Source organism: Sciurus carolinensis, chromosome 1, assembly GCF_902686445.1.
Source record: "Sciurus carolinensis chromosome 1, mSciCar1.2, whole genome shotgun sequence".
Taxonomy (NCBI): Eukaryota; Metazoa; Chordata; class Mammalia; order Rodentia; family Sciuridae; genus Sciurus; species Sciurus carolinensis.
Genome location: NC_062213.1, coordinates 167,136,224 through 167,161,428, shown reverse-complemented (window position 1 = coordinate 167,161,428; position 25,205 = coordinate 167,136,224). Strand labels below are relative to the sequence as shown.

At 50.3% G+C, this 25,205-nt stretch overlaps 1 protein-coding gene across 1 annotated transcript in view; it reads right to left on the bottom strand.

Moving 5' to 3' along the window:
- Positions 1–24,968, bottom strand: part of Slc1a7 (solute carrier family 1 member 7) — a 40,879-nt gene extending 15,911 nt beyond the window's left edge. The window contains exons 1-3 of the mRNA XM_047551768.1: positions 24,834–24,968; positions 18,434–18,513; positions 2,856–3,071 (exon numbers count right to left, since the gene is read on the bottom strand). Of these exons, the coding sequence (XP_047407724.1) occupies positions 2,856–3,071; positions 18,434–18,513; positions 24,834–24,968 (431 nt within the window). The remainder of the gene's footprint in view (positions 1–2,855; positions 3,072–18,433; positions 18,514–24,833) is intronic.
- Between the last annotated feature and the right edge of the window lie 237 nt (positions 24,969–25,205).

The window sequence follows — 25,205 nt, the reverse complement described above, 5'->3', positions numbered from 1 at the left end:
AAAAGCAAAGTAAAAGAGAAGAGGGGAGAGAGAGAGAGAGAGAGAGAGAGAGAGACAGACAGACAGACCAAGACCCTGTGAGGACCTTCTGAGGGTGACACTGAGCAGAGGCATAAATGGAGTAGTGAGGGAAGGAGCCACATGCTCTCCCCAGTTAGGGCCATTCAGAGAGGTAGCAATGGTACCAAGACAGAGGAACACTTGACATGGAAAAACAGTGTGGCCAGAGTGAGGGGAGGGAAGGGAGAGCCACCTCTCCCACTCTGAGTCTGGGCTTGGCCATGTGATTTTCTTGGGCCAAGAGGATGTTAATGAACTTGCCAAAGGCAGAAGCTTGAAAACACTCACAAGTTTCAATTTCCTCTCTTGTTTCTCTACCTTCAGCATGAAAAGATGCTCAGACAATCTCCTGGAATCCTGTTGTCACCCTGAATGAAGCCGGACTGGCCTGCCAGAGTAAAGGCCATACACAGCCCAGCTGAGCCATCTCTGCCAAGGTCATCCATTCCACAGTGGGCCCAGTGGCCTCCTGCAGACCATGACTGAACTCAGTTCGAATCAACAGATCCTCCCAGCTGACTCTAGACTCCTGGTGGTCATTTAAAACCCAAAAATCTTAGGTGGTTTGTTACACAGCAGTAACTGACTGACACAGATGGTGAGAGTTTTTTTAGAGAGAGGGAGAGATGCTGTGCTAGGCATCTATTCCCATGGGGGAGTAGAGGAATGCTTCTCCCTGAACTTAAGCCAGGAGAACTACTCAGAGACCTTGGCTCATGTCCCCTAGGGTTTGAGGAATGTAGGGGCTGGTGCCTGACTCATATCCAAAGGCCCTGGGAAAGACCTGCACTTCTAACAAGAATATATATTCTTTCCCATGGGTCAGATATGACTCTTACAAAAGGGACTCTGACCAAGAGCATCACTCAGAGGGGTGAAGTGACCCCAGAAGACAGGATAACCAGAGATCTGGCCTGAGGAGGGTGCTTTAAGCAGCCAGATGGAAGAAACATCACCCTGGTTGGCGATCAAATGAACCCACAAAAATACCCCTGAAGAAGCTCCACCAGGGAGCCGCAGCACAGCTCACTCATCCCGGTGAAGACCCACTCTCTCTCCTCTCTCCCTGCTGCTCCAACCCCAGTGCTGGCAGCAGAGGAGCAGGCAGAGGAAGAGAAACACCAACCACCCTCTTCCCCTGCAGCTTCCCAAGCTTGAATCAGATCCACAAGGCTAGGACAGGGTTAGTTTTAAATGGAATAAGCCTGGGGTTTTAATATCAGACAGGCCTGGAGTCCTTATATTCGAAATTGACTGGAAAGTGAGAAGGACTAGGAGAACTTCACAGAGCAAGCTTAACAGGTAGCAGGTGAAGCCCACCAGGCCATTCCCAGTTGTGTGTGCTTCTTCAGGTGCTGTCTAGTCCTCTGTCCACACTCACACTGTCCTGGGAGAGACCTCACTATCAGGACTACCCACTGCCTCTACCCTGCTACTTTCCAAACCTCCATCTCGAGCTCACTTTCTCCCACAAGATTGAGATCCACTGGGCAACCACTGACTGACATCCACCCTGGGAGATCTGTCCCTGCACTGGCACCTTCCTGTGGCTTGGTAACCACACTGCTGTCCACTTGGATCATCAGGCCAGAAACCTCCATTCAGCACCACCCACCTCCTCCACTCTCACCTCCATTGCTCCTCCCCCTGCTGATGCTACCCACTGAGCTATGGCACAGTCCCCATCCCACGGCCACCTCCCTGGCCAGTCCCAGAACTGCCTTCTCCCACCCTACCCCTCTCCCACCCAGAACCACTCTTTCAGCCAGAACCTTCTGAATTGGATCATGTCACTCCTCTGTTTAAATCCTGTTTCCTGTGGCCTTTAGGAGGACCTTCAGGTCACCCCCACCCAATTCCCCAGCATCCCTCTTCATGCCAATGCTGCAGTCAGCCTGGATGGCTGTGGGCGCTCCCTCCCACACCACTCCCTTCCAGCTCGGGATCTGCGCACCTCCCCACCCTCCACCACCTCCCCTTCCCTTTCTTTAGACTTTTCTTAGCTCCTACCCCATTACAGCACTCATGCTCCATATAGTCTCAGCGTATTTCTGGGTCTTCCCTAGAAGGCAGAGCAGAGGCTGAGTGTCCTTGTCCAGGCCTAGCACAGAGCCAGTCCTAGTGAGGGACAGGAGAGGGGCTCCCTGCAGGGAGTCTGGGGGGTGGAGTCCCTGGTGGTTCTATGGCTGAGCGTGCAGTGCTTTCCTGAGGACAAGGGCTCAGGTCCATGGAACATGGTCAGCAGAGATGTATGGCACCATAAAGGTGGCCAAGAGCACCATCTTGGGAGTTAGACAGGCCTGGGTAAAATCCTGGTCCTACTGCCTACCTGCTGGATACCCCTGGAAAAGTCACATCACCTCTTTGAGCTGCATGTCTTCATCTGTGAAAAGGGAACCTTTTTTGTTGTTGTTAGAAAAGAAGAAGAGCCATATCTGCAGGCCTTCAACCTCACAGGCTGGGTGCCCACACTGCTGGTGGAATCAGCAAGTGCTCGCTGACCCTGCTCTGGCGGAAGAGCAGGCATGGGAGCAGGCCCATCCTGCCTCTGCTTCTGGACTGATGGGGCAGGTAGCACGTGAGCCTCGATGGAAGCCCTGGGCTGGGAGACAGGGGCATGCTCCTCATTGACTTCAGGGTCTCTGTAGGACCCCCATGCCTGCCTCTTGTTACCACATGTAATCAGAGCAGCTCCCAGCAGCCCCTAGCCTTTGCCCTGTCCTGCCCTCTGGAGGCCATGTGGGGCACCCCTGGCTAGGGGTGCCCTCCCAAGCAGGGCGTCGGTAGCAAGTTACCGGATGAGGTCCAGCAAGGCATCCGCTGAGCTCATGACCGGCTTTCCACTCTGCTCTGTCATCTCCTTCTGGGCTGCACCACCTGGGTGGATGATGGAGACCATGATGATGCCCACGACGACGGCCAGGAAGGTGGTCCAGAGGTAGTATGCCACGGTGAGGATGCCCAGGCGGCTGGAGGTCTTGGCATCCAAGGAGGCGAGGCCAGACATCAAGCTGGGAAGAAGAGGTGGGTCAGGTCTGGAGGGCACACACCCTCTGGCAGGCACACGGGTGTGCCACTCCAGCCCCCTCCTGGATGTGCCCAGCACTCCACTCCCATCCACCATGCTCCAGGGCACCCTCCTCTCAGTAATCCAGTCCTGTGGCTCCTGTTAACCTCTTTCCACTCTGCTCTCCCCTCGACACCCACGGTCACCAGCCCAGCAGTTCACACCTTTGATAGTGCCGTTTCCTCTGGGTGGTTCCCTTCTTCCCAGAAGCTTCTCTGGCTTAACTCCTACCCAGCAAGTAAGTCCAGGCTCAGCGTCACCTCTTCAGCAAAGTCTTTTTAAGCTACCTGCCTCTTCACCACAGTTAGGAGCCCATTTTGGGGCTCCCCTAACCCCCAGCCTCCTCTGTCATGACCCTGTTTACCTGTCTCTGTCTGTCTCTAGATTGAGTGATATGAGAGGGACAGGTCTGATTACTCTGTGAGACCCCAGTGCCCAGCACAGGCCAAGTCTAAGTGGGTGCTTTCTGCAGCTTTGCTGAATGAATCAATGAGTGAGGAAGCCAGTTTCAGCACTGGCAAGAAGTTGGTGACCTGCGCCTAGCTACAGTTCTGTCAACTGGTTACATAACCTCTGGGAATCAAGTCACGCTTCTGTGCTGGAGCCTCAGGAGTCCCATCTCCAAAATGGGAACAAGAACGGTGCCTCTCCCAGAAAGGAGCTGGCCTGGGCCACCGTGGGTTCGTGCCTAGGCCTGCTCTCCCTCGTGGGAGGCTGTGCGGAGGGGCCTTGCAGAACTCTCACCTCTCAGATCTTCCCCATCACTGGCCACCCCCATCTAACCCCTGTGTCCACTAGTAGAGGTCAGACCCAAAGAGACTGTGGCTGGTACAGGGGTGTGGAGAGCGGGTGGGGCCGGGGAGGGCAAGAGATTAATTAAGGAAATGCTTGTGCTTTGTTTTGCTGCCAAAAGGATTTTTCCCCAAAGCCTTTTCATTCTCTCAGATAAAGGAAGTATTTGTCTGGTTTTAATCATGTAAACAAGAGCAGATAATCCCTCCCATCCATCCACGCTCTTCTTATCAGACTACACACAGCAGCATCCAGTGCCAGGCCAAGCTAGGGCAGCAGGCCCATTCCCTGGCCTGAGCCCTGCTGTCCTGCTCACTGCCACACGGCTGGCCTGCCATATGAAGACACAGGGAGGGTGCACATACTAATATGGAACAAGAAATCCCACCATTACGTGCAACTATAATGCACCAGTGAAATCTGTGGAGGAAAAAAAGTAGTTATTAGGTTCCTTAATTATAAGATCTTTCTAGGCTATTCTTTGTAGTCAATAAACTGTTTAAATGTTCAAACAAGCATAAACTGAAAAAAGTTCAGGAAAAAAAAAAAAAAGAGGGTAAGGGTCCCTTTTCCAGGAAGCCTTTCCTGATCATCCTGCTGAATGGGACCCCTTATCTGGGCTCCCACAGTCCCCACCTCACTAAGTTACTCACTGTTTTCTGGAAGCACCTCCCAGGCCAGGCTGGGCTCTGACTCAATGCCGGGTCCACAGAGCCAGCCCCAGCCTGGACTAGTAGCTTGTTGCTGAATGAAGGAGTGAATGAATGAGTGATTGAATGAATGAGTCAATGTTCAGAACTACTGTCGTCTTCCCCTACCAGGATGCCATATGTTAGTGATGGGCTTAGGGTGGGGCTCAGACGTAAATCCTGAAGGGCTCGTAATGGGATTGTGTAGCTGGAGGAGCCCGACTGCTGTAATCATTATCCAAGAGATTCCCCCCGGCCAGAGCCAGCACACTGACCCCAAACCAAGCAGTCCTCTCTCCCAACAGAACTCCACAGTCAAGTGAGCCACCTCAGGCTTCAGGGAAGCCATGACTTTGAGAGAAGGACCAGCCCAGCTGGACCAGAACTCAGGCCCCAACTCCAGACCTGTCCTCTCATTCATTCTGTGTCTTGCCCTGTGCCCCCAGAGAGGAATCAGCACCTGTCTGTGACCTCAGGAGCTTCTACTCTGGCAGTGAGTAGGGATGGAGACAAACAAGGATCTGGGTCACAAGGTAGATACATCAGTATGGCAAGGAAAGAGACAAGGGTTATCTATCTCTCTAGGGGATGAGGGTTAACTCCAGCTAGGTGGTCAGAAAGGGCTTCTCGGAGGAGGCGGGATTTGAGTTGGTTCATAGAAGATGAGTTCGATTTGGAGATGGGGCAGACGTGCCAGGGCTGTGGGGTAACAAAGGCAACAGAGATGCTGAAAGTGTGGGGCCACTGTGCTGTTCAGTGTGGTCAGAGTTCAGGTCATATTTGAAGTATGGTGATGGGACAGGAGTGGATGACCTTGAATGTCAGACCAGGGGCACTGAGCTCCACTAAGGTGGTGCACGCGGGGAGCAAGGGCCTGGCAGCACTTCAGCATAATTCAGCCAGCAGAATTTGCTGGATGTTTGAGGAGGAGAACTAAAGACTCAGATTTGAGAATATCAGAGGAAAGTATACCAGGAGGGTCACAGGAATGGTCCCTGTAAAGACCTTGTATCTTAGATAAAAAGGTACAGCAAGTCTGTGTGCCAGGGATCTAAGCGGCCTTTACAGTGGATGGTATCATTGAGAAGATGTCCCTAATTTAATGCAAAGTGGCAAAACACTTTACCAACTGAGTTATAGCCCTGAAGGAAGCCCCCGAGGCAAGTGACCCCTCTCCTACTGCCTGGGCAGACATGTAGAGACATGTTTGAGGGATTGTGCAGTAGAGGGGTACAGATGAAAACCAGACTTCAGAAGGGGATAAAAAGCCCCGGAGGAAAACGAGGCCTACCACAGGGATGGTGCCAACACAGAGACAAGCAAATGTGGGAGGAAGTGCAGCTGTAGGCGGAACGGGACCTCCACCCCCAGCCTCGGGGGTCACCAGTTCCTCTGGAAAGGAGAGAGAGGGCTGGTGGAGAGGGAATTCCATTCCCTGGGGTCTAAGTAGGTCTGCTCTGGGACCACCCTCCCTCTCCCCACAAATGGGAAGGGCTTTCCTATTGGCTGAAGGGAGAGGGAGCAGAAATGGGACCAAGTGAGTGGGATGCTGGCAAGAGCTGACCCAGCAGGCTGCTCCCCAGGCAGGTGCAGGGGGTGCCAGGGTGACCGCAGGCAACAGCAGCAGCCAAGAGCAGGGGGATGTACAAGGAGGATGTGGATCCCCTGTGCCCTCCTGGAAATCACAGTGACAGAGAAAGGAGGGGGGAAGTTCTGCAGTTTGACCTTTAGGAGGTTTCTCCCAGAGCTAGGCTCCCCGAGGGCCAAGATTTTTTAGAGCCATCTATCTGTTGGAGTGACTTTTCTAAGAACCTACAAGCTGGGACACAGTGGTGGTTGGGGGCACATTAGGCCTTCTGTTCAAGGTATGTGCACACACACACCTGCGCACACACACGCACACACACAAACTCTAGAATGAAAAGTTAGTGGCAGTTTTCTTTGCGGGGCGAGCTCACAGGTACTCGACATTTTGTTTTTCATTTTTCATCTTTCCCCATGTTTTCTAGAATCTCTAGAATGAGCATCTTTTATGTGCTGCAGAACACATGAGCAGCTGGCAGAGGCATAAGCCACAGTTTGCCTCAAGATTTGCCGTTCTCCAAACCCTGAACATCTACCTCATTCAATCCTTAAATAACTTGCTAAATCAGTGCTGCCATATAGAGTCATAATGCCAGCCAAAGTTGTCATTTAAAATGTTCTAGTAGTCATGTTGAAAAAAGTAAAAAGGAACAGGTGAAATGCATTTTTTTGCAAAATTAATTTTAATAACACTTTAACCCAAATATTCCCATTTCAAAGTATAATCAAAATTTTAAAAAGTTTACATTGCTCAGGTTTTATATTTTAATTAAAATTAATTTAAAACAATATAGAATTCAGTTCCTCAGGTGCACTCACGGCATTGCAATTGCTCAATAGCTGCTTCTGCCTAATGTCCGTCATACTGGATGCCCGGGTCTGAGTCACAGATAAGGAAAACAGAGCTCCAGGAGGTGAAGGCAGATTGAGCAGGCTGGTAAGTTCTAGAGTCAAAACTGGAACAGGGATTTCAGGTTTAGAACCCTGGGAGGTTTCCTCTCTCCCATAGGACTTCTTGGTAGTACCGATCTGGTTTATCCCCTAGCGGGCCAAAGGGTGTTCTGGTTTGGACTGACATGACTCTAATGCGATCCAGCCTTTATAGTTCAATTATCAGAGTTCTTGACCTACCCACGGCTGTAGCCCCAGTATTTGTGGTGGGGAGCTCCCCATCTTGGGAAATGTTCAAGTGGAGCCTTGATGACCACCTTGGTATGCTAGACCCAGACAGAGTGGGAGGTTCCATGAGGATGACCTCAAATGTTCCTCCTGGCTCTGTGATTTATGGTGTGTAAGGCAGGGATCGGGGTGACAATAGGTAACCTTTTTTTTATCCCTCTCCAAACTTGGCTGGGAGTTTCTGGGAGCCCCTGGGGTCCATGAGGGCCCGAGAGAAAAGCTCCAGGAGCCTAGAGGCCTGCAACTCCTTCCTAAGCCATCTGGCTATCGCTCAGAGCCCAGGGATTGGGGATCAAGAGATTGTGGTGATGAGAGACACTGACTTGCTGAGTAGCGGGGAGCTGGCAAGGCTCCCAGGGCCCAGCCCTTTTCAATCTGGTAACTGTTTCACTTGCAGGGGCTGGGGGAAGGGAGGCAGTGGCTTCTGGGCTCCTGGTGGAGGGAGCAAAGGTCTGCTTGCTGACCTCACCTGGTTCTCACACCAACCCCCAGGTTGGCAGCGCGGGGCAGCTTAGCCATCTGCACAAGGGCTAGTAACAGGAGTGCTGCCCCCATTTGCCCAGCCCAGACATTTCCAAGGGCCTTTTCCAAGTTCAGTTTAGACGTCACTTTCTCAGGGAGGCCTTCCCAGACTGCCACAATCTCGGTCACTTCTCCAGGCCCCCTGTGCTTCCTGTTTGTCTCAGGAATCTCTTCCCTTCCCGTCCTCTCCTGTTGCTCACCTCCCAGGTTGCAGCACCGCTTTCCTCTGAAGGCCTAGGCTGGGAAGCTCCTGGGCGTGCCTTACTAGCCAGAGCCCTTGGGCAAGTTCCAGAGCCTCTGCCTGCCTCCTTTCCAGCGGAGGATTAATGGAATGATGATGATTTCTCATGAGAGCCAATCCTGGTTTAGAAGTGCTTGGTACATAAGCAAATACACAATATATTTCAATTGTTTGTGTTCCCTGCGTTGTCACTGTTTTGTGACTGTCTGGCCCATAGACTGGGAGCACTCCAAGGCAGGGCTGGGTCTGGTTTAGTTTGAGGGCCTCAGAATCCCAGGCCTGGCATAAGCCTAGGTGAAGGTGTGCTGATATGGGTGATGTTAAACCAGGGTACATTTGGGACCAAACTGTTAAGAGGACGCCTTGTGAACTCTGGTGACTATGAGCATCCATCATAGGTTCCCTGAGAACTAGTCATCTGAGCCAGGTGTGATCCCCTCGTCAAGTTTAGGCAATGCCCTGGCACTGAGTCTGTGTGACATTGAGGTAGTTGGCACCAGGACTTCCAGAAACAGATGGGGAGTTGTTAAAGGGATAGAAGGTGAATGACTATTGCAGGCAGTTGACATGGCCTCTAGTGGAAGGCTCCACTTTCAGACTTGTCTTTCTGGTCATTTTTATCAATGGCTTGTCCAAGGCTGCTGACAGCATGTGGATCAGATTTATAGAGCACAGGAAGCTGGGAGGAGTAGTGCATGTGTCAGATGAGGGACCCCAGCAGGCTGGGACCACAGGCCAATTCTGACACGATGCAACTGAACACAGACATGCTGGGCTGGACTCGGCTTCAACAGCCTGGAGAACACAAACGGGAGGGGGAGGTGGAGCCTGAGCCACAAGAGCGGCCACGAATAGGGGATGGCGGGGTTTTGTTTGCTGCCAGCCTGTGAGTCACCTGGCATGTGGAGCCACCAAAGGGTTGATAGGCTCTCAGCCTGTGGGGCCAGAAGCCTGGGGACCCATCGAGGATGCCATGGGCCTGCTCGGAGATTGAGACCCTTTGGGAAAGAGACAGGGGAGGGTACTATGTCCCACAGAGAGTGGCTGGGACACATGGGAGATGACAGAGGAGACCTGTTAGGAGTAGCACCATGGAACCCAGAGCGCAGCAGACTGGGGACACTGGGAATGGTGGGGGAGCCTTGGAGACCTTGGCTCAGCACCAGGAATAACTGTCCAGCAGAGTCGTCCTGCCTTGGAAGGAGCCGCTTTGAGAAGGACTGAAGTCCCAGTCACTGGAGGAACGCAAACAACTTGCTAAAGCCACAGTGAGTACACAGGTGCCCTGGTCTGCCAGCACATCCAGGCCCAACATCTTGCCTCTGGGAGACCTGAGGGACAGGGAGGAGCCCCTGGACCAAGTCCCTGGGTTCTGACCTCAGCTGGCCTAGTCACAGAGGCTTCCCCACACTGGCCTCTGGCACTCTGCTGTAGAGAGTCCACCCAAAAGGCAAGGAAGCATCTGGGACGGAGGAAGGGTGTTTCTGGACAAGAAGGGTCCCCTCAGCCCTTCCAAGCATCTTGGGTTACTTCTTTCCCTTGAGCAGATGACAGGCCCAGTGGCTGACAGCAAGTGCCACGTTAGCACGGACTTACACTTCCCAGATGGTTCTGCCATAGCCCACACCCAAGCCAAATCCTTCGAAGACCTGAGGCAGGATGCCCTGGCTCTAGCTTGCTAAAATTTGGTCCTGGCACACCTCTCCAGAAGGCAGAAATTTCTCTACCATCTCTGCATATGCACCTCAGAGAACAAAGGGCTCACTACCTCCAGAGTCAGCGCTGCCACTGTGGGCTGGTTAGGTTTATTAAAAAGTCCCTCCTGGTGCCAAGATGAAATCACCTCCAGCCAAGAGAGCGCCCCACTGGGCCCCGCCAGCCCTCCGCAGCCACACAGCCCATTCTTCTCAGGCTCCACTAGTGATTCCAGGGAGGGAAGGTGGTTCAGAGTGGGCAGTGGGCACTGTTGCCCTGGCGTCCTTGCTGCCCTCTGAAACGCCCTTCTTCCCAGGCCCCCAGGCACCCAGAGGGAGCTCCAGGGGGACTTGTGCTACTGACAACTTGTAGCTAATCATAAGCTGGGCCCACAGCTGCAGCCCTCACACAGCTCACGTCTGATCACCATCATTCTCAGCCATCTCCTGCCATGAAGGGTCAGGTCCAGTTCCCCACTGTGTGAGCTGTCCTCCTACCCCTTTCTCTCCCATGTGGCAAAGAACATCAGGTGCAGGGGCCAGTGTCTCTAAGGACGACCACCACATTGTTGTCCTCCATGAGTAGGAATTTCCGAGGCCTACCTATCAGGTTGGTCACCACCAGGCCATGGTTAGGGAAGCCACTCCCAAGGGAAGGGAAGGGAAGGCCAGGCCCATGCACCTGGGAACACAGGTCTCTGCCCTTCCCTTCACCAGTGGGCACCTGGTGTTTGCCCCACCTGCTCAGGCAGGGCCTGCGTGAATGTGGTTCTCCTGGAAGCAGTGGTTCTCCACAGAGGGCAGCAGGAGCTTTTTCAAAATCCCACCCATTTCCCCAGACCCTGGTACATGTTCCCACCCCAGCCATGATGAGCTCTTGCTCTGGGTGCCTTGGGATCCTAGAAATGAATGAGGTGGGTTTGTGGTCTTTGGGAGTTCCATCCATTGGCTGGTGAGACCAGTAGCAGGACAATACAAAACCCTGGGTGGTAGCTGTGACTGAGACCAGAGCAGGGGCTGCTCACCTGGGAGCCGGGCCAGGCTTCCCAGAGGTGACTGTGAATGGATCCTCGGAGGAAGAGAAGGTCTCTAATTGGAAGGGGGAAAGGGCACGGGCATCTGGAACTGGTGGAGATTTTCAGAGTCACCAGACTAAAGGTCTGACCCACCCACAGCCCACAGCTGGGCCATGTTTCCCTTTTGATGAGTAAGATTCTCAGCTGACTGGGCAAGAGGGCCAAAGACAGCTCCCTAGGGCTCCCATTGGAAGGCTCCACAGAACTCTGCTAGGAATGGCTGCTCATGACTGAAGGCAGAGTTCAGAAGCACAGGCCACACCATATTTGGCCCCCTGGCTGCCCACACCTCCTGCTTCCCTCCCACCCACAGCCTGTCCTGGGGAGCCCAGGGCAGCTGCCCCTGTACCCTGGCTTCCAGACCAGACTTCAGCGGCTGCTTGGCCCAGGACCATCTCCAAGAAGTCAGAACGTGGGTGTTTGGGAGTTTTCTGCCAAACTAGAGTTCCTCAGCAAGGGGGAGAAGGGAGTGGGGAGATTCTTTGGCCAAACATGATTTCCTGACTCTAAGACAAATCGGTTTTAAAATTCTACAAGAAAGAGGAAGAAAAACAACGCATACACACAGGAACACACATACACACGTGTGCAGCGTGTACAGACACATACCACAGATCCCCACACAAACCCACACATACACTCTTGGATTTCTTTGCTGTGATGTGGAGCTTACAAAACACTGCCATGCTCAGCCTTGGTGAATCACAAACACATGGATTGAGTTTTGCTTGAATGATGCTGGTTTAAGAAATTGAAGAATGAGGGAGAGGAGGGTTTGGCAAAAAGCAAGTGGAGAATTGGAGGCGCTGGCTGGATCCAGATGCTGGTTTAGCTGCCCCTGGTTCCTTGTGTCACTCTTGTTTGGGGACGTGTGAAAACAAGGCTCAGTTGAATTCTAAAGGTTAGACACAGTCTCCGGCCCCAGAGGGATCATAATGGAACGAACACACACACACACACACACACACACACACACACACCACCTGCTAAGTCCTGTCTTGTAAATTTGCAGATGATATTATGTTTGTTTTATGGTAGAAGCTGAAAGTGTTGTAAATAACAGAACCTAAGGTAACTCCAGAGGCCTGGGGTGCAGTGATGCCTCAGCAGTCTCTCCAGCAGCACCCCAAGTATCTAGTGAGGGGAAAAGTGCTTTGGGGCTTTGCAAACTCTGCTCCAGCCCCGAGTGGAAGAGCAAAATAGGATTCCTAAGGCAAGGGTGCAGTGTGGAAAGTCTTATGACATGTTGAATGAAAACCAAAAAAAGCAGGAGGCAGATTTATTTTTGTGGAAGTTAACAGTAAGCTATTCTCCAAGAACTTAAAGGAACAGAAAATTATCGATATTTGGGAAGAAAATTAATCTATAAATTAAAAACAAAAGGAATTTAGGCAGTGGGAAGTGTCCTTACTGGAAGAGACTGGGAAAAGAAGGCTCCTCGGTCCCAAAGGCTGGACTTTTCTAGATGCAGAAGGTGTGGTGAACACGGGGTCAGTCAGCAAAGAAACCAGAGGGGAAAACCACTTGGTACCCATCTAAGCACCCCCTCGGGAGAGGATCCCATGGCACTGTGACAGGTCCTATCCAGCAGACTGTTCTGAGGCAGTGTCATATGATGCAGAATTTTCTAAATTTTGTCCAAGGTTTCTATGCTCAGAGGTAGAGACAGCGAGTTCTCTTGCAGCCGGTTTCATTTTGAGAAGAATCTCGAATGGCAGATGTAAGGTGAGAAGGCACACAATGTCTAGGAGAAGGGAGACCATTGTGTGGTTTGATGGGAGATCTGCAGAGCAATGGAAAGGTGCACCAATGTACAGGAGACTCAGGGGCCCTCTGAGAGAAAAGATTTCAGGCCCAGTCCCTGCTCCCGGTGATTTGAAGTGAGTGTTGCGGTACACCAGAGCACCCAAGACCCGCCTGTTGGCATAAAGGCCCTCAGAGTGAACCCACAGGGTGGAAAGGGCGTGTCTGGGCCTACTTTGATAAGCAATGATGGAGCACGTGGGTGTGATCAAGGACTGAAGAGCAGGCGTCCCTGTTGTCTGAGCAGGGAGGTGCATCTGAGAGGAGCTGTGTGCAGACTCCACAGCCCTGTAGGATCTGTGATCCACAGTGACGCTGCGCAGAAGGAACCAGAGCCGCAGGGTGGCAGTACGGCCACTTTACTTCTCTTAGCTCCTGGGCACTAAAAGGACACCCTGGATCTGTGAATTCGCCTCTAAGAATAAGAAACTTTTAAATTAATAATAATAATAATAATAATAATAATAATACAAGTAGCAGAATTTGCATTGTGGAATGATAGGATGATTTTCTTCTCCGTTATCCAAAATGTTTGTAATTTGTTTGTATAATTTTTTAAAGCACAAACACATCTTTAAATGTACAAAAACCATCTTTAAAAGATGACTCCTAACCATCTCACATGGATTCAAATGTGGACAGGAAACTGTCCCTGAACTCTGCTCCAACTGCTCTTAATTCATTTAATAAACACTTATTAGACACCTCCTAACCCCTAGGCTAGATAATGAGAAATCGGATGAAAGAGATAAAGTGTAGTTTTCAAAGTTCTTTCTATGGTAAGGCAGCTGGGCCTGTTCAGAAATTTCTCCATAAGTCACTTGGACTAGAAGCAGAGCAGCAGCCTCCCCTCAACCCAAACTCATGTCCCAGGGACAGAGCATGAGGAGAAGTGACTTTGGAAGACAAAGGCAGGATTTCTGGCTTGTCTGGGGCAGAATTAGAGAGAAGGAAGGTGAAGGGAGAGAAAGAGGTAGATAGGCCACAAGGAGACCTCAAAGAGCTCATGCCCAGTATAGTCCTCTTCCCGAGTGTGGGCCGGTCTGTGACTTGCTTCTAATAGGCTATGATGGATGTCACTCATATGATCTTATCATGTAAGACGCGGCCTAAGAAGACTGCAGAGGGAGAGCCTCCTGGCCTGAGGAAGTGCAGCACCATGCTGTGAGCCGCCTGTGCAGGGAACCAGCAGTCAGGGAACCGCAGGTGGCCTCTGGGAACTCAGAGTGACCTCCAACTGGCAGCCAGTAAGAAGCCACATGGCAATGACTCTGCCTGCAACCTCAAGGAGTTTGGAAGTGGGTTCTTCCATGGCAGGGCCTCCAGATGAGAGCAAAGTCCAGCTGACACCCTGGCTGAGACCCTGTGAGAGACTGAGGAGGGGTGTGGGCTTCCGACCCACAAAACCCCCTAGATAATGAACGAGGTTCGTTTACATCAGTAAATCTGCGGTAATATTATGTAGCCATAGATAACTGTGGGGGGTGGGGGCAGGCAGCGGGGAGAAGGCTGATGGCCTGTGATGCTAACTGTGCCCTCTTCCAACCCCCAGGGAGGTTACTAACTTCATGAACCTGAGCGAGCAATGTCCACGTGACTGGGGAAAGGGGAAGCTGCTGGGTTGTAGGAGTGTGAGGGCAAAAAGCTAGATACAGTGAGCACTGAGTTCATGGAAGAGGAGGAGGCTTTGGGGGAGTGGCCTGGGCAACAGGTGAGTGCATCATGGTGACAGAGAAGTCCATGCCTCTGCAAAAGGCCACCCGGCACATGGTATATGTGACACAGGTGCTACATGCAGGTCTGCATTAGAGTCGAGGGAGCACCATGTGGGGCTCAGTTGAGGGTACTTCCCAGGGGAGGTGTCAGGTAAGCTATAGGTGCCAAACCCCACGAAGAAGAAAGGGGTCACCCAAGGGGGCTGCCTGCTGAGAGCAGAAACAGAGGTGCAGGGTTTCATGTATCACCTGGGCCTTGGAGAAGCTTTAATGAATTAGGAAAACAAAACTGTAGCATCATAACACCATCAGAGCTATGCTGGGTCTTCAGGTATGTTGCCTTCTCATATGCGAGGTAGGTGTCCCTCCTATTTTACAGACGACACTGAGGCTCAGGTGCTCAGAGACTTGGTTAAGTTGGCACATCTAGCGACAAAAACAAAGCTCCTGTTCTTGTCCTGGACCTCCTGTAGGTCCTTGGCGCCCTGCCTGTCTTGTCTGGTCCCCTCCCTCACTGTGGCTTACACAGCCATGGCTGACCAGGCATAGGTGGCATCTTGCTGGATTGTAGCATACCCGAGGGGCTCAGGCTAGGGACTGGGTTGGAATGGATTCTAGAAAGAGGCCCAAGAGTTAGAAGATGGTGGATTACAGGAAGAGTGACTGGGCTGAGGTCCAGCCCAGCCCTGTGGGCCCCGCCTCACTCACTGGGGACCTCCCTTCCCTTCTCTGGAACAAAGAGTCTCTGTGAAAGTCTCCCTGCCAGGTGGCGAGGTCCTCCAAGGCAGAACCATCCCTCCTATCAACCTCATGGTTACTGCCACTGCTCTTCACATCTCGTCATCTTTTTATATCTGCTGGTCATGTTGACCACCAAAAGAAGGTCAGTGTGAGACCAAGGTGGGAGAACCTGATCTCCCCCCAGCGTCACACACCACCCTATTATGGGGGTTCATGCCAACTGGGCCTCGCCCTCAGCAGGGCCACTCCTTGTTCAGCAAGAAGAGTGGTGACTCCAGGTGGGAATGCTAATTTGTTTACTCAAATAGATGCCATTACCCCAAAATGATGCCTGTACCCCATAATGAGGTCCATCAACTATGACCACAGATGCATTTACCTAATAACATTGGACACATCCAGGGGTACAAGTATCGTCAGAGGTGGACACAGGCTGTCATCAGTGGTTACCAACAAATGAGGAGCTGAGTGGGAGGATTGCAGACAGAAACTTGACCTAGTAAGTAGGTCATAAACACAGAGTGAGACTTAGAACTAAATAAAGAGAAGAGAGGCATTGGAGGCAGGGGCTCAGCATGAGTGATGGTGTGCAGACACAAAAGCTTAGGAACAGATGAGGTGGCAATCTGTCTCCAGGGCTTGGTGCAGGAGGAGGCAGAGGCTCTTCTGAGATGAGATGGGAGCAGACATGGGTGCCAGGCTTTGAGCCCACATGTGCTGCTTATTGGAACCAGAAGGAAATGGCCTGAATGTGAACACTTGCGCTGCCTGTGACCATTACACCCAGAAAGCCCCTGACTCTTGGGGCACAGTGTGAAGAGCCTGGGGTGGAAGAGAAGCAGCTTTTATGCTGGACTCTAGCTACCCAGCCAGAGGACGGACCCCAAGACCATCTGTTCTTTGTTGTTGTTTTTTTTTTTTTAACCATCATAATACTTGTGGGGCTTTAAAAACACATCCCTGCTTGGGCCCCTTAGCATTTCTGGTGCAGTAAGCCTGGACTGAGGCCTGACTCAAATTCGTCAAAGGGGCTCTGAAGATTTGTCATGTCCTGAGTGGCAGCCACACAAGAGTGGGTGTTCCTTAAGAGCAGGGACACCCGGCCCTGGGCCAGCAGGAATAAGATTCAGGAAAACAATAGTGGAGGAATGATGGGTTATAGACCCATTTGAGAACCAAGGAAGGAGGGTTCAGGAATGGAAGGTTTGGGGCCCAGAAATGCGTCATTCTTCCCCCACGAAGGTCTAATTCTCCCTTGGTTGGAAAATGTTAGAGCACTTCCATTTTTCAGTGACACGGTTGCTCTGCACCAGCCCAAACTGTATAATAAACAAATGAAATGTATGAATACACTGGCTTTTCTCAAGTTAATACCACGTTCCTGCTCCAGCCAAGAGCAAGCACTCCAGCCCGGCGGAGTAGGACCAGGCATGAGGGCCAGGGCTTGGGGGAGCTGGACCCGCCCTTCGTCCAGGGGAGCCCAGGAGCCCAGGGTGGGTGCTTCACCCCAGATCACTGAACAGGCTTTTGCCCCCTTAAGCTAAGCGACTTGCACCAGGGCACACAGCTATCAAAAGGCAGAGAAGGGACAGGAAATCCAGTGTGACTCCAGAGTCCACGCTCTGTCTTTGGGGTGTCTGTTCTGAGTAGGACAAAATGTCCAAGCAGCAAGACTGTCCACAGCAAAGGGGTGCAACACAGCCTGGTGGGAGTCCTGGGCTCCCTCCTTTCATTTCCTCACCAGTCTCCCCCACAGCCCGCGAGTTCCTTGAGGTCAGACAAGTACCTGGTCATCTCTATATCCGCAGCACCCACCACAGGGACAGGTACGCGAGAAACACGGTGAATGATTGTCCATTCATTAGTTCATTAGACAGGTATTAATGAGTACATACTATGTGCCAGGCACATACCCAGGCTGACAACCCAGAACTGAATGCCAACTTTACCATCCAGTGGAAAATAGACAATAAACATGTACAGAATGGCAACACAGTAAGCGCCGTGGGGAGGAAGAACAGCGCAGAGCAAGGGAGAGAAGGCCGTGGGCAGAGGACGGGCAGGGAGGGCCTTTCTAAGGGGGTGACATGTGAGTTGAGATCTATAGAAAGAGGAGGCAGAAGAGGTGTAAGACACTGGAAAGCATGTTCCAGGCAAAAGGGACAGTAGGTATGGAGATTCTGATCCGGGGAAGGGTCTGGTCTGCCTAGGGGACCAAGGCCCTCGGGACTGGAGTGAATGTGACATGAAAGTGGGGTGGGTAGGCTGCGGCAGGCCGTGGGGGGCTTCCTAGACTAGGTAAATGATTTGGGGGTTTATTTTAAATGCCATGGAAGCTACTGAGGTAAATGAACGGCAGAACCCATCCTGCTTTCCACATGTTCATTCTGCCATGGGGTGAAGAACGGATGGGGCAGGTGCGGGGTGTGGACAGGAACTGACGTGAGATTACCGTGGAGTCAGGACAAGGAAGAGAGAGTCCTGGACCCGTGGGGAGGGATGAGCTGTGCTCCAGGTGCTGCTGCCTGATTGTGGGGTGAGGAAAGGGGTGAGCCGAGGGCCTGGGCACAGGGAGCTTTGTTTACAAAAAACAGAAGGCACCAGTTTGATGGGCAAAATCTTTCAAGTTGATGACACTAAACTTAAAATGCTTGTGAAACATCCACGTGGAGATGTCAAATGGGTAGCTGGTTAATAAGTGTGGAGCTCACCTTCCTACACCTAAGAGCGCTGGGTCATGGGAGGGGTATTAAAGCCCCAGGTTAGAGCAGGAAAGGCCTGAGCGGCTACAACAAGCAGAAACTGAGCCAAGGGAGAGAAATGAAGGGGCAGAAGCCAGGTGAGGGGAAGGCCACTGGCAGAGTATTCCAGGAGGGTAAGAGCAGCCAACAATATGAACTACTGGTGGAGGGGTCATGCAGAACCGGAACTGAAACTGTCCTTTGGACTTAGCAACATGGAGATCACTGAAGACCTTGACAAATTCACTAATTCTGTGAATGACTCCAAGGATGCATAAAGAGGAGACAATACCAGAGCAGGATGAGGAGTCAGAGGAGTCCTTAAGGAGGCATTTCAGAGACCTGAATGCTGTCTGTAAGAGCCTCCCAGTAGGGAGCACAAGGTACCACTGAGGAGCCGCTGGCTTGGGAGCATCATCTCCACCTTACAAGGAGAGGGCCAAGGAGCTGACTCACCTCCTAACAGTAGGGGAGCCAGGAGCTGTCCTCAGGTGACAGGGCTTCCGCCCCCTCCCCACCTGCTTCTCACCTGGAGACGACCAGTGGTAGGATCAGCATCTTCAACATCCTCATCAAAAGCTCTCCAGGGAACTGGAAGTAACTAATTTCCTGAAAACACAGCAAGAGCTGGAGTTATAGCAGGTAGCACAGATTCCTCAGTCACTCAGTTCTTTGCCATCTGCAAAGCACTATTACATCTCCGCCCTCCTGTCTGGCACATGGGCTGTGGAGTCCAGGGAGAAAGAGCAGGTTTTGGAACCAACCAATTTGGGGTTCCAGTCCCCAAAACCTTCAAACCAGCAGTGTGGCATTAAGCAAGTGACCATACCTGAGTTTCCCCCTGTAACACGAGGATGATACTATCTCAAAGGGTTATTGGGAGGCTCAAATGAGAGAATGTGTATGAGCACTTAGCGCAGAGCCTGGATGAGAAAGTATTCGATACTCCCAGTAAATAACAGCTCTCCCCATCAGCTCCATTCACCTGCCTATCTGAACCATGGTGTCGAATCCATCTCCAATAGCAGATGGTAGGTAGGTGGCAAGAGGGAAGGGCCAGCATTGTTCCTGCAACTCACACTGTGTTGGGGATCACGCTGGGGACTTAAGATGAATTAGGAATGGTTCCTTCCCAAGCCCCCAGCTTAGTTTACCAGAATGATGACTTATAAGCAGACCACTGCCTTCTTGAGAGAAAGTTTCTCCACTTGTCCTGGGTCCTTTCTCGAGCCTTTCCTTCTATATGCTGAGAGAGGACCTGACTGGATGGTGAGACACCAATCAGCATCAAAGGTCCCCACTGGGCAGAGTTCTCACATCTGCCCCTTCATCAGCTGCCTATCCTCAGATCTTTCCAGGATCCCAAATCCTTGCCCTGTGGCTCCTGATGGCAAGTCACAGGAGCCGATCCTTAAAGCAGATGCAGAAGGGACCACCAAGCCCAGTTAAATTTGACTTTGAGATAATAATAATCCATTCTTTATTTGTTCTAAAATATGATTTATTATTTCTCTAAAAATCTAACATAGCTGGGTGTGCTATTTCTCAGGTTTAAATTTAATTCACTTTTGCTATTTCTGGCAACCCTGGCTTGGGGCCCCTTTCTCCAGGGGGTGAGGCTGTGGGTGAGGCAGACAATTGGACTTTCAAACACCATCCAAGCTACATTTTTATGCTTGCAACGATTTCTAAAACATCAGTGCCAAACATAATGATCTGTTAATGGTCTGATGCTTTTAAAAGTCCCAAATCATAGAATTTTGCTGCTCTGAGGGGCTTTAAAGATCTCATCCAGCCCACTCATTCTGTAGAAGAGAAAACTGAACCAAGAGAGGGAGGTGACTTATTCATGGAGTGACAGAACAGGACAGAGAGTCAGGCTTCCTAGTTTCCTTCTACTATTTCCAACACACCAGAAAAATTGGCTTCTAAAAAAATTTTATTTTTATTTATTTTATTTTTATTTTTGGGTACTGGGAATTGAACTCAAGGGCACTCAACCACTGAGCCACATCCCCTGCCCTATTTTGTATTTTTATTTAAAGACAGGGTCTCACTGAGTTGCTTGGTGCCTTGCTAAGTTGCTGAGGCTGGCTTTGAACTTGCAATCCTCCTGCTGCAGCCCCTGGAGCCTCTGGGATTACTGGTGTGCACCACTGTGCCGAGCAAAAAATTGGCTTTTTAAAGAAGTATACTCGTCACATCTATATATTCTAAATTAATTGTAATCCATATATACATTTTTTTTCTGTAAATTGAATAGTGTTCTAATGATTAAAAGGTAGCCCCTTCCTCCCCTATCTCCACCCCTCAACTTCCCAGGAGGAATTCCTTTAACTTCTCTGTTTCCCCTAGTATGACTATTTCTAGATAATGTGGTTGCAATACTATTTCTTATGTTACCAGCTTTGTCTTCTATTAACTTCCCTGCCATGATCGATGAGGACTCCACCCCTTCCTGCCTGTTCCTCTTCACATTTCACCATTATACATATGTATGTCAATTTTGGGGTGAATCAGTAGTTGAGGTTTACAAAATTTTGATCATCAAATAGGTTCACAGCTGAGTCAGGTAACGTGTTCCAGCCTGGCCTTCTCCTCTGGACGCCTTTTTTTCCCCCTGAAGTTCATAATTGACTGATTTTTCATTTGCTTTGTCTTCCATGAACCACTCATTAATTTCTTCCAGATGTTTGAACTTGTCTATTAAAATGTCTAATAGCACTTTCTACATATGCAGGTGCCTCAGTTTCCGCTTCCCCTCTGACAGCTCTCCATCTTCCTGTTCCAGTTTGGACAGCCTGCTTTCTAGACCCAGCAACTATCATAGGCCTCTTCTGCCCGCCATTCTGGGACTTCGTCCTGCATAGGATTCCTGTCTCCTGGGTCCCTTGTTTTCTTTTCTTGTTTTGATGGAACATCTCCTTGGGTAGCTTCTTGAGAAAGTGTGGGAGGAAGTGTCTGAGTTCTTACAAGCAGTCTAGTCATTGATAAGGTTCTCAGTTGAAAACAATTTCCCCTCTCAATTTTGAGGGCATTTCTCCTTTGTCTTTAACTTCCAGTGTTGCTTAAGATGTTCAAAGCCATTCTTACATCCTGTTCCTTACAGGAGACCTGTTTTCATTCCCTTGGAACTGCTTAAGGACTATCTGTTTATCTTCACTTTTCAGTAATTTCATGGTGATGTGCCATAGGATATGATGGAATTTTTTCTTCTTTTTCTTTCTTTTGCTATGTTTACTTGACATTGAGAAACTCTCCAGTATTCTCTGCAAATTTTTTCTCTCCTCCAATTTTTTTTTTTTCTGTTAACTCTCTTTAAAACTGACATTAGATAGTTGGGCACTCCACTTTTCTTCTACTTTCTTTTTCTATTTTCATCTTTTTGTTTTACTTTCTGGGAGATTTCTACAACTGCGCCCCAACTATTGACATTTTTATCTTGGTTCTTCTGTTTTTGATTTCCAAAAGTTCTTTCTTATCCTTTGCTGGATTGTTCCTTCCTGTTAGCATCCTGTTCTGCTTTCTGCCTGTTGGTTTTTGTGGTGTGAGGGGTTTGAACCCAGGGTGTTGTGTGCTAGGATACACTCTACCGTGGAGCCACACTCCCAGCCCCCACCTTCTGTTCTGTTTTATGGTAGCTATATCTTCTCTCAGGTCACAAAAGATCTTAAGAAAAGATTTCATAAGTTGTCTTCTACTCCCTGCATTATCTTTGCTTCTCTTTTGAGAAAAGATAATTTTTTTTTCTTTGTTTAATTTCTTTTACATTTGGAGCATTTCTTAAGTTTCTGGTGACTTTGGCTTTCTGCTCATATTAACAGTAAAACACTGAACTCTGGTGTGTGTGAGTGGGTGTGGTCAACTGATCAGCCCCCCAGGGACAGGGTAATGGGTGCCACCTGGCTTTTTTACTTGGGGTGGGTATAGAATGGTAGAGGAAACTTTTCTAGCAGGATTTGGAGATCTTTGCCCTGAGGCTGCAGTGAGTTCTCTTCCTACCTTTGTGGAAGGAGACTGTGGACAGAGATCTTGAAACCTTGCTGGGGACTCCACACCAGAGTGCAGGTGTCTGCTAATTAGTTTAAAGCCTGTGTCTCACCACTGTCCTTTTTCCCCCCACACGTGTGGGTGGGTCTGATGTCCCTAAATCAAGTTTATCTGGTTCCGTAGACTGACAGGGAACCAGAGTCGAGAGGATGGGGAGTCCTCTGACCACCATGAACTGGTGGGCCTTTGGTCTCTCACTACTCTGTTCACAAAGTCCCAGACAATGTCCCTACTTTCACCTCCATGCCTCACCTGGGCCTAGAACATACCGTGCACTTCCAAATTCAGAGCACTTGTGTTCTGTGGGACAGCTACTGGGTCTCCACTTCTGTAGACATTAAGATGTTAGCTTTCTGTGCTTTACTAAATGAGATCCTTCAACTCCATCTTCTTCCCACATCACCTAATTTGATGCAGTCTCTCTGCCTCCTTTCCCAGCTATCTCCTTTTATATCCCCTTTGTTTTGGATGGTTCATATCCCCTATAAATTCCATTATTATAATTTTAGTGGATTTCCAGGAAGGAGAAGAAAATGGATGTAATTATAATTTCTCATTAACTGGTTTAACTGGAAGTCTCAAAAAAGGTCTGTAATTTTTAATGAGCTAGTCATACCCAGAGAGAAGATCATATAATTTTGTAAGTTTCTTTTCACAAGTAGAACATTCTACCATGTTCCAAATTGTTTATGATTTTTGCCTGTTGCATAAGCTTATAAAATTAGACTGGTTTAGTTTCTGAGTCACAGGCAAAGAGATCAAACAGAGAAATCCTGGATTTCAAAGTAAGATGCTAAGAAAGCTAATTCCTGCCAAATAATTGTTCTAAGACTCCACATCCTTCCTTCAGTTTATCTGGCAGGTTAATACAGACCGGAACACATTTGCATGTCCAAACAGATGGGGAAGGCAGCTCTGGCATAGGAGGCCCCAGATGGGTTTGGCTTTTAGTAATAGGCATTCCAATTTGTTTTCACCAAACGATCTTCCTTCAGAAAATATGTATTTGTTGCTGGGAAAAATCAAGGAGAGCAGATTGCAGATTGTGCCGTCGCTGGTTTAACACTGAGAAAACCTCAACTCCCTGTGCCTAACACTGCTCATGGCTCACAGTTTGATTCAAGAGAACCCATGAGTTGTGTAGTTATTTATAGTCTGAAGGGGGAAATAGACACCCACAGCTCTGAGCAGGCAACCAGCAGCTGTCCTGCAGAGGACAAGGCTACAAGGTATGATCCCAGGATGAGACTGTACTGCAGCTGGAGACAGTCTAGAAGACTTTTTAGAAGATACAGAATATGGGGTGGTTCCTGATGTAGGCAGGACTTTGACGGGTAGAGGAGAGAGGGGCCCTTATTATATGCTGGATGCTGGTGAATCCTGTTCACTCCTCACAATAATTCAATTCTAGAAGACACAGATGGCTCCCCACTCCATTTACAGATAGAGAATCAGGACAGAGAGGAGAGGACTTTGCCCAAGTATTTATTAGCAGAGATAAAGTTCAGGTTCTTTTATCTCCAGACTGCATGGCTTTCCTTAAGTAACTTCTTGAGGTTGACTGGGTCGTTCTAGTGACAATGACCCAGTCCCTGGAGAAGGGGGCATAAAATCTGATGCCTGGCTCCCCAGTTGTAGAGATAGCATTAGATATCAGTGAGTTGCAGGAAGAGGAATTTTATCAGAACTCTTTCAGGAGACCCTTGACCATACTCTCTCTTTGACCAAACCGTAGACAGCGCCCTCAGGACCCTCTATTCACTGAGGCCTTGTCCATGGGTCTTTTCTTCAACTTGCATAGCACAGTTTTGACAAAAATCCTGGTAAGACGGCTTAGTAAGAATCCCTCACCCTTAAAATTCTTTGCCCCCAATTCTGGGTACTGATCACCTGGCCTGCCTTCAGGTAGACTCCCCCACCTTTGATGTCTCCTCTTAGCAATTTCCCATCCCAGGCCCCTCCCTTTACTGGTTGGCTATAAATCCCCAGCTGTCTTTGTTGTATTTGGAGTTGGGTCCTATCTGTCCCCTCAGGAAGTCTTGACACGTCACAATAGTACTCAGTCTACCTCACTGTGATTTCTTCTCTAACACCGTGTGGGTATCCTCCCGTCTCCCACAGGAGATAGGGTCTGAGAGAGGAAGGGACCAGGCACGGCATCTTTGCCATGATAGTTATCCAGGTTGGCAATCCTTGGCCTGCCTTGCTTCTGTTTCCCAAGTCCACCTCCAGTCAGTCACCGCACCCTGAAGATCCTCTGTTGGGAACAGTTCTCATATCTGCCCCTTTCATCTGAATATCAGGTCTCACCCCTAGTTACCCCCATGGCCCCTGCCTGCCCCACTACCACTCTGTCCTCCACACGGGACCCAGGGATCTCTCCAAACTCAGGTCTGACCACTCCACTTTTCTGTCCATGGGCTTCTCATGCTCGCCCGAGTCCTGGTCTAGTGACAGAGCCTTTGAGTCCGCCAGCCCTGCCTCCCCTCTACATTCCAGCAGCCACCCACCTGAAATCTTCCACAGCCCGTGCCTGGCTCTGACTGTTGCTGCTGCCTACAAAATCCTTCTTGGGCCTCTAGTCACTGGGCTGCCTGTAGGAGCTGTGTCCTCCACCCAAGCACTTAGCCTTCCAGTCACCCCAACAGGGAGTCCTTGCCCCTACTCACCTGGCTGTGCCACATTTCTTATCTCTCCTCAGACATTTTATTCATGCCTTGCTCTGGTCCTGCCAGGCATTTATCCCAGCCATGTTACAGAGAACACTGGGAGCAGACAGGCAGAGTGACTCACTGGCTATCATGTCACAGGGAGCCGCAGATCCCTCAGGTCTGCACACCCCTCCTACTGGGGACCCTGAGGTGCTCTGGGTGGCTGACCTGTGGTGAGAGGCGCTGGGTCCTCAGGAAGAAGCCGAGGAGGCAGCCCACGATGACAGACAGCACAGACAGGATGAGCAGTCCGTTCCTCCTGCACACGTCTCTCCCTCGTGCCAGGATGGCACCCAGCACCATGGTGAGCTGGTCCTTCTGGCACAGGGCACAGCACCATTCCATGCATGTGAACCAGGCAGGGGCACAGGGCCTGGGCTGCACACGGGCTCCTCAGCACGCAGGTGGTCGGAGTTGCTAAGCACCAGTTGCTGGCCCCACGGCCATGGCCTGGGTGGCCGCCCCAAAGGGAAGCCACAATCCTATTACCAGCTGCATCATTAGGACCAAGGGAGCAGATTAGGGCCTGGGAAATTAGAG